This window comes from Gopherus flavomarginatus, chromosome 5 (assembly GCF_025201925.1).
Source record: "Gopherus flavomarginatus isolate rGopFla2 chromosome 5, rGopFla2.mat.asm, whole genome shotgun sequence".
Lineage (NCBI taxonomy): Eukaryota > Metazoa > Chordata > Testudines > Testudinidae > Gopherus > Gopherus flavomarginatus.
In genome coordinates this window covers 21,941,189-21,950,879 of record NC_066621.1, presented here as the reverse complement: position 1 = coordinate 21,950,879, position 9,691 = coordinate 21,941,189, and the positions used below count along the sequence as shown (strand labels likewise).

Genomic DNA, 9,691 nt, shown 5'->3' with positions numbered 1-9,691 from the left:
AGTTTTCTGTTCCCTGAGTGACCAGAGGAGGGGCTGCACTAGAGTAATCAGGAACCTGCTAGAACCAATTAAGGCAGACAGGCTGATTAGAACACCTGCAGCCAGGGCCGGTGCAACCATTTAGGTGACCTAGGCGGTCGCCTAGGACGCTGGGATTTGGGGGGCGCCATTTTCTTCGGCAACGACCATTGCAGCCGGATCTTCGGCCGCCCTGGTCACTGCCGGCATTTTAGTGGAGGGAGCTGGGGCAGGGGAGTGTGGGGAGGGCAGCCTGCAGCAAGTAAAGGGGGGGCAGCACGCAGGTGAACTCCCCGCCCCAGCTCACCCCTGCCCTGCTTCCTCCCTGAGCACGACGTGACTGCTTCACTTCTCCCGCCTCCCAAGCTTGCGGCGCCTAAGGGGTGCTCGTGCTCGTGCACGGAGCAGGGATGAGCTGGGGTGGGAGGGGTGTCTCAGGTTGGAAGGTAGGGGGTGGGGAGCTGCTACAGGGGTGAGGTGCCTCAGGGCAGAGGGGGGAAGCTGCTGTGGGGGGCACCTCAGGGCGGGGGCACGGGGGCAGGGGGGCACAAGATGGAAGTTTCGCCTAGGGCACGAAACATCCTTGCACCAGCACTGCCTGCAGCCGATCAAGGCAGGCTAATCAGGGCACCTGGGTTTCAAAAGGAGCTCACTCCAGTGAGGTGGGGGGAACCAGAGGAGAGGAAGTGTGTTTGAGGAGCTAGGAGCAAGAGGCACAAGGAGCTGAGAGTGAGAGGGAGTGCTGCTGGAGGACTAAGGAGTACAAGCGTTATCAGACACCAGGAGGAAGGTCCTGTGGTGAGGATAAAGAAGGTATTTGGAGGAGGCCATGGGGAAGTCGCCCAGGGAGTTGTAGCTGTCATGCAGCTGGTACAGGAGGCACTATAGACAGCTGCAATCCACAGGGCCCTGGGCTGGAACCCGGAGTAGAGGGCGGGCCTGGGTTCCCCCCAAACCTCCCAACTCCTGATCAGACACAGGAGGAGTTGACCCAGACTGTGGGGAAGATCACTGAGATGAGCAAATCTGCCAATAAGCGCAGGACCCACCAAGGTAGAGGAGGAACTTTGTCACACTGGTTATTCTATAATTGTCCACTAGGAGGTATCCTACATAATCCTCTGAAGTATCTGGCACGATCCTTGTCAAGGTTAAATAAACCCTTTCTGATGTGCTACAGTGATTCCTGTGCTCTTATGCTTTGATACATGCTGCTCTCTTCCCCCAAAGGACTCTGGGAAGGATGCCATTGCTTCAGCTGCAAAGGGACTTTCCAGTGTGCAGCCCTACCAACCACAAACATTCACAAAGGATGAGTCAGGCCTGCAAGCCTCATTGGTTGAAAGCTCCTGACGTGTTTTTTTTTTCCCTCCAAAGAATAGATATGAGACTTTTCTGGCTTCTGAGCCTTTTGGGGTCTGATTTTCTAGCACTTCCCTGCAATCAAAAGGGGGAAAAAAGTTATTTTTTCAAAGAAAAAAGCAAGCAAGCTGAGATTCTCACCTAATCACCTGACTTCAGGAGCTCGGGCTTTAAGAAAAACACCAGAGAGTATACAATTCTTGATGACAACACTAGAGCTGGCAATATTGATAGGATGGGGCTCTGGGACTGTACGAGGCCTTAGAGACTGCAACTCCAGGGAATCGGATCAGGCCAGATAGAGAGATTCTTGCAGCTTGTCCTGCAGCTTGTCTTTGTGCTGATACTTCTGTGATAATCTCCGTGGCTTGCGGGCAGCTGCTGTGATTCTAAGAACAGAGCTTGGCCACCTTCCTCCAATGTGCTCCAGTGGCTTTACGCTGACTTATTTGCATAGAGGGGAAAATACAAGTGGTTTTGAATGGAAGCTGTTCAAGAGACACAATGGTTACTTGAGATTGATTCCCCCTCCCCAAATATGGGTGTTGCCTGAAATGGAGCCCGGGTCTGGCTCTGGCTTTTTGCAGAATCAAAGCTGAGCAGATGTGAACAAAGCCAAGCTCTCACCCAGCTCCTCCACAGCCGTACTGCCAGTGTCAAGAGAGAAGCTGAGGACTCAATGGGCCTGTGGGATCCTGAACTGTCCACTTTGGGTCATGGGGGAGGGATGCTGAAGAAATTTCCAGCCCAATTCCTCAGAGCCTAAAGCTTTGGACGAACTCTGGGAGCAGCCTTTGAATTCTCCAGGGGCTTCTCCAAAGAGATGGGACATGCTGCAGGACTGGTAGACAGCCCCTTGTTCTGTAGTATCAACAGGATGGGATGTAATGAGGTCAGCCCTGGGCTGTTTCAAAGTGCTCTCCCCAAGTCAGGTTCTTGGCCTCTTATTCTGGGCACTAAAGCGGCCCCTGCCTACTGGCTGGATTTGCATTTCACTCTCCAGGGATTAATCTAATGCCTCCAGGGCTGAAATAAAAACCAAGTGTGGTATTTCAGCTCCTAGGCAGCGGCCATGTTACACTCCCAAACCAGGGATGGTTGTAAAACTGGAGTTTTATTAAAGTTAATATCCAACCTCCCTCCCCCAGTAAACACAGCCTCAATAACCGCCACAAATCAACTCAGTTTGACCACAACACACCACCCAGTCTACTGGGTCCCCTTCCCCGCTATGGTCCCTTTGACTTTTCCTGCAGAACTCCAACCTCTGAGAACGGAAGGTGCAGATAAATATCACCCAGAGAGTAAATATAACCCTGATGTTTTCTTAAGAGTGCTACGCTCCCCACTCATAAATGGAATGTCCTCCCGGCGTTTCTGTTAAAATAGAAAACATTCAGTCTATCCATTTGACTTATTAACAGTCGGCCCCAAGTTCCAGCTCTTAAGCAGTTGTCCTCAGCTGAGTCACCAGTTCTGGTACCGAGGATGGAAACTTCTGCATCTCTCCACAGTAATTTCTATGACAAATGTAGATCCACTGACCAACAGAATCAGTACCAAACAGTTTAATTCCCTAAGGATACTCATCTCTTATGAAATAACAACTCCTATGTGATCCCTGGCATAACCATGTCTCTCCAAGTCACTGGGCATATGGCAAGCTATTTAGAAAAAAAAATCTACTCAATTAACATAATAAACTATTCAGAACTATAAAGCATGTTATTACAGCAACATCCATACTTTAAATCAATATCAATTCACTTGTCGATATTCCATCAGTCTTGGATAGAATGCAGAAAAAGGTGCAGGAATAGGTATTTCGCACGGCCTATGACAAACATGAGGATAACCCCAGGGTTCATTCACCAGTCCAGGAGCTGGATTTAGACACAGATAGGTACATGTCTCTAAATGTTCATATGGCAGTATCTTCTCTCCTTAGTCAGATGACCTTGCATGTTGGGTCCCTTGCTAGTTTAAACTGGAGTAATTGGTGGCTTCTCTGTTAAGTCTTTAAATGATTATTTGAGGATTTCAGTAACTCAGCCAGAGGTCATGGGCCTACTACAGCAGTGGGTGTGTGAGGTTCTGTGCTCTGCGATGTGCGGAGGTCAGATGGTTAGATGATTGTGATGGTCCCTTCTGGCCTTAAATCTATGAGTTGGTAGAAAGCTCTCACAATCTGTCTTCTTGTGTGCTCCTGGTTTCAGGTTCCACAGGCTTGTTTTGGCCTTCACGTCTTTCACTAGCTGGTGTTAACGTCACATCAATCTGATTAGCAGTTTCCATGTTTACAGGCTCAACAACATCCTCATTTCTCAGACATGGATTGAATGTTTCTGCCTCTGGATGCAGAGTCTCTGTTTCAGGGGTAGTATCTGCTCCATCGCACAATGTAGTTCATCTTCGCTCTTGCTGTCGGAATCACTGGAGTCCAAATTCCTGTCCTGGTTTTGATCTCTTGTGGCATTGGCTTGGCTTGTTCTCTGTGTCTTCCGCTGGGTAGTTTAGAGGGCAGCATTATACCAAGTGTAAGAAGTCACGGGGAAGTAAACAGACATCTTTCTTTATGCAAACTTTACTTTTCTGTTAGCAATTTTTCCTGGAACAAACCATAGCATGCTACAGCTGCACTCCTGGGAAACCAGGCCAAAATGCATGCAAAAGTTAAACATCTACTAGGCCCTGCCTACACCCCAAAGTCCACAGGCACAGAGGCCAACTTCAGCCTGCCAGCCAACCAGAGATGTTATTTCAGAAAAACTCGGGGGAGAGAATTGTATCAGCTTATAGAACATAATGTGACTATAATTCTGGAAGGGTGCCTGAGGGTAGTGGAAGATATAATGTTGCAGATAGGCCTATGAAAAGCACCTAGTAGCAGCTGCGTAGGCAGATGCAACTGCGCCATTTGGGGGCTTTGCCCAGCAAGTGAGCCCTGAGTTTGCACTGTGTGTTACCACACACATTGCCAGCTCGCTGCTGGCTGACAGTGCCTGTCCCAGTAGCTGGGTGCCTGTGGGGACCTGGGCATTTGTGTGCCTTGGTGTTTATCTGCAATTGTATGTTTCACAGGGTTTTTTTTTATGCCACAGGGAACTGTCCTGGCAGCAATCTGGTCTTCTCGGGCTATTTCAGTTGCTGGACTGTCTGTGAATCTGGGAAATCCTTTCCTTGCCCTTAGATATTGCTTATTTCTACATAAGAAAGGCCATATTGGGTCAGACCAATGACCCATCTAACCCAGTATCCTGTCTTCTGACAGCAACCAGTGCCAGGTGCCCCAGACGGAATAAACAGAAGGTAATCATCAAGTGATCCATGTCCCATCGCTCACTCCCAACTTCTGGCAAAGAGAGGCTAGGGACACCATCCCTCCCCATCCTGGCTAATAGCCACTGATGGACCTGTCCTCCATGAACTTATCTAGTTCTTTTTTGAACCCTGTTATAGTCTTGGCCTTCACAACATCCTCTGGCAGAGTTCCACAGGTTGACTGTGCATTGTGTAAATAAACACTTCCTTTTTTTGTTTTAAACCTGCTGTCTATTAATTTCAATGGGTGACCCCTAGTTCTTGTGTTATGAGAAGGAGTAAATAACACTTCCTTATTTACTTACTCCACACCAGTAACGATTTTATAGCCCTCTATCATATCCCAGCTTAGTCATCTCTTTTCCAAGTTAAAAGGACCAGTCTTACCAATTTGTGTTCATATGCAAGCTGGTCCATACCCCTAATCATTTTTGTTGCCCTTTGCTGTATCTTTTCCAATTCCAATATATCTTTTTTGAGATGGGGCGGCCACATCTGCACACAATATTCAAGATGTGGGTGTACCATGGACTTATATAGAGGCAATATGATATTTTTGTCATATTATCTATCCCTTACCTGATGATTCCCAACATTCTGTTACCTTTTTGACTGCCGCTGCCCGTCGAGCAGATGTTTTCAGAGAACTAACCACAATGACTCCAAGATCTTTTTCTTGAGTGATAACAGCTAATTTAGACCCCATCATTTTATGTTGTGTTTATGTTTTTCAGTGTGCATTGCTTTGCATTTATCAACATTGAACTTCATCTGCCATTTTGTTGCCCAGTAACCCAGTTTTGTGGGATCCCTTTGTAACTCTTCATAGCCTGCCTGGGTCTTAACTATCTTGAGTGGTTTTGTATCATCTGCAAACTTTGCCACCTCACTGTTTACCCCTTTTTCCAGATCATTTATGAATATGTTGAACAGCACCGGTCCCAATACAGACCCCTATTTACTTCTCTCCATTTTGAAAGCTGACCATTTATTCCTACTCTTTGTTCCCTTTCTTTTAACCAGTTACTGATCCATGAGAGAACCTTCCCTGTTATCCCATGACTCCTTACTTTACTTAAGAGCCTTTGTTGAGGGATCTTATCAAAGGCTTCCTGAAAATCTAAGTACACTATATCCACTGGATCACTCTTGTTCACATGCTTGTTGACCACCTCAAAGAATTCTAGTAGACTGGTGAGACATGATTTCCCTTTACAAAAAACATGTTGACTCTTCCCCAACAATCGTGTTCATCTATGTGGCTGATAATTCTTTTCTTTACTACAGTTTCAACCAATTTGCATGGTATTGAAATTAGGCTTACTGGCCTGCAATTGCCAGGATTGCTTCTGGAGCCTTTTTTAAAAATTGGTGTCACATTAGCTATCCTCCAGGCATCTGGTATAGAAGCTTATTTAAATAATAGGTTACATATCACAGTTATTCTGCAATTTCACATTTGAGTTCCTTCAGAACTCTTGGGTGAATGCCATCTCGTCCTGTTGACTTATTAGTGTTTATCAATTTGTTCCAAAACCTCCTCTAATGACAGCTCAATGTGAGACAGTGCCTCAGATTTGTCATGAAAAAGCATAACTCAGGTTTGGGAATCTCCCACACATCCTCATCCATGAAGACCGATGCAAAGAATGTATTTAGTTTCTCCACAATGGTCTTATCTTCCTTGAGTGCTGCTTTAGTATCTCAGTTGTCCATACTCCAAAAGGCAAGCAAAAGACCCTATGTAAGAGATAAAATCCAAATCCTGAGACACGTGGGTGCTCCCTGATTCTCCCCAGGGCTGAGGGGGAAAGGAAGGTGACTGCCACCCTAGTGGCTTTTCGGTGTAAGGATGGTATGTTATCCATCATACTACAGGATAAGGAGGTGTTAGTACCGTTGTATACGGCGTTGGTGAGACCCCATCTGGAATACTGTGTGCAGTTCTGGTGTCCCATGTTCAAGAAGGATGAATTCAAACTGGAACAGGTTCAGAGACGGGCTACGAGGATGATCCGAGGAATGGAAAAACTGCCTTATGAAAGGAGACTCAAAGAGCTTGGCTTGTTTAGCCTGGCCAAAAGAAGGCTGAGGGGGGATATGCTCGCCCTATATAAATATATCAAGGGGGTTAACGTTAGGGAGGGAGAGGAATTATTTAAGTTTAGTACTAATGTAGCCATGAGGACGAATGGGTATAAACTGGATATTAGGAAGTTTAGACTTGAAATTAGACGAAGGTTTCTGACCATTAGGGGAGTGAAGTTCTGGAATAGCCTTCCGAGGGAAGTAGTAGGGGCAAAAGACTTTCCTGGCTTTAAGACAAAGCTTGATAAGTATATGGAGGGGATGTTATGATAGGATCGTCAATTTGGGCAATTGATCTTGAATTACCACCAGACAGGTCTGCTCAATGGTCTGCGGGGAGATGTTGCATGCGATGGGTACTGAGTTGCTGCGGAGAACTCCTTCTTGGGTGCTGGCTGGTGACTCTTGCCCACATGCTCAGGGTTTAGCTGATCGCCATATTTGGGGTCGGGAAGGAATTTTCCTCCAGGGCGGATTGGCAGGTGCCCTGGAGGTTTTTCGCCTTCCCCTGCAGCATGGGGCACGGGTCGCTTGCTGGTGGTGTCTCTGCAGCTTGAGGTCTTCAAACCATTTTTGAGGATTTCAATAACTCGGTCCTGGGATAGGGGTTGTATAAAATTGGATGGGTGGGGTTCTGTGGCCTGCCTTGTGCAGGAGGTCAGACTAGATGATCAGATTGGTCCCTTCTGACCTATGAGTCTATGAGTCTATGAGAATTGACAAAGGTGGTGTATGACATGTCTTTTCAGAAGGGGCTGGAGCGTGAGTCCATCCTGCACTCACTCACCAGTGGTGGTGCCTGTCCTGGCTCTGTGACATGGCGCACAGGGTTGTGTGACGCTGCGACCCTGTGTTCTAGGTTAGGATGTCACTCATGCAGAGTTGGCCTGGCCACCCCTCCGTCATGACCAAACCAGAGTGGTGCTGCAATCCTGTGTCCCAGACTGGTGGGGGATGTCCATAAATTACGTAACATACTATAGGGGTGTGAGTCCTTCCTTTTGCACCTTTGTTTCACTGTTACAAAGGTAGTGGGGGGAAGCCTTGAAAAATCACCAAAAAAATTGGCTGTCAGGGACGGTCCATAAATTGCATAACGGCAGGAAGCCAGGCCCAGCTGAGCGGGGCAGGAACCATCAGTGCAGGGTGCATGCAGGGTGGGCTCGCTCTCCAGCTCACCACCAATGACCCATTACCGTGTCACTGTCCCAGCAATGAGATCCCACCCAGGCTTTGAGCTGGCCCAGATTTCTCAGGGTGCCAAGTTTTCCCGGTGTATCCCTCCAACTCAGCAGCCTCCAACCCTGAACCCCCCCAAATCCAGCAGCATCCCCCCCCCCGCCCGCACACGCAGCACCCCAAACCCAGCAGGGCCCCAAGGAATGGGAAGCCCAATGCTAAGCTCAGCCCCCCAGTTTCTCCCCGGCCCCAGTCACACACCCCAGGCCCAAACGAGGGGCAGGGTCGGGGTGGGCAATGCGCCCTCTCCTCGTGCCGGACCCATCGCCTGGCCCGAGCTCGTTCGCTTCCATTCTTTTCCGCCAGGGGGCGCTGCTCGACCCTGAACGCGGGGACCTGCCCCCTCTGTGCGTACGGCGTCGCCTGCCCGGTCCGTGCGTGCGGAGTGACGCTAGGCACCGCCCCGGGCGCGTGACGTGTACCGGTGGCTAGCCCCGCCCCCTGCCGGTGCGCGCGGCGGCCGCAGTCCACCGCTGCAGAACGCTCGGAGCCGGCGGGGCCGGAGTCTCCTCATTGAGCGCTCCCGAGCGGGCCCGCCCGACGCCGGCCGCCCCCGCCCCCATCCCCCGGGGGGCGCTGCTGACCCCTCCCGTCTCGGTTCGCCCCCCTCCGCAGCGCCAGGATGTCGGTGCCGGATTCCGCCGTGGGGGACGAGATGAAACAGGCCAAGGAGATCGAGGACGCCGAGAAGTATTCCTTCATGGCCACGGTCACCAAGGCGCCCAAGAAGGTACCGGGGGCGGGGGCCCGGTGAGGGGGTGTGAGGGGGCAGGTCCAGCCCGGGGGTCCGGTTCGGGGGATGTGAGGGGGCAGGTCCGGCTCGGGGGATGTGAGGGGGCAGGTCCGGCTCAGGGATCCGGTGTGAGGGGGCAGGTCTAGCTCGAGGATCCGATGTGGGGGATGTGAGGGAGCAGGTCCGGTTCGGGGATCCGATGTGGGGGGTGTGAGGGGGCAGGTCCGGTTCGGGGGATGTGAGGTGGCAGGTCCGGCACAGGGGTCCGGTTCAGGGAGGGGTGAGGGGGCAGGTCCGGTTCGGGGGATGTGAGGGGCAGGTCCACCCCGGGGGTCCGGTTCGGGGAGGGTGAGGGGGCAGGTCCGGTTCGGGGGATGTGAGGGGGCAGGTCTGGTTCGAGGATCCAATGTGGTGGGTGTGAGGGGGTAGGTCCGGTTTCGGGTTGGGGGACGCAGATCCAGGTCGGGGGAGAAACCTGTCCCGTGTAGGAGAGTCTGGTTGGAGGTGGGAGAAGGCTGGTCCCAGGTAGGGGAAAGTCTGGTTCAGGGTTGGGGTACAGATTGGAGTGAGGATGCAGTTCTGCTGCCCAAGAGATCCTTTTGGCAGCTGATCTAAGGCTCGGTTTGTGAGGGCCCGGACATGAGGGTGGGTAATTGTAAAGGCCTGTGAAGAGGCAGCATGTTCCCTGGGAGTGGAGCTGAGTGTTCCCTCAGCAGAGCTGGCCACCTGCTGTGCCTCATGGGTTGCATTAGGGGATGGGGGAAGAGCAGGAGCCCATGGGATGTGGATGGGGGAGCTGTTAGCAGGATCGGGTGTCTCAAGGTTGTAGGGAGGATGCCAGGTACAATGCACAAGGCTTTGTGGGGAAGGTGCTTGGGGGAGTTGTGATGGCCTGGTACAGATATCTGTCAGGAGGGAGGTGCGCAGGTT

The 9,691-nt window shown here is 50.7% G+C and overlaps 1 protein-coding gene across 3 annotated transcripts in view; it reads left to right on the top strand.

Annotated features, from left to right (window-relative positions):
• The first annotated feature begins 8,556 nt into the window (after nt 1-8,556).
• Nucleotides 8,557-9,691, top strand: part of AHCYL1 (adenosylhomocysteinase like 1) — a 42,242-nt gene continuing 41,107 nt past the window's right edge. Inside the window, exon 1 of one of the 3 annotated variants that reach the window (XM_050956233.1) lies at nt 8,557-8,758. In XM_050956233.1, the coding sequence (XP_050812190.1) occupies nt 8,651-8,758 (108 nt within the window). In that variant the 5' untranslated portion in view covers nt 8,557-8,650. The remainder of the gene's footprint in view (nt 8,759-9,691) is intronic. The other 2 variants (XM_050956232.1, XM_050956234.1) reach the window with 2 other exon arrangements.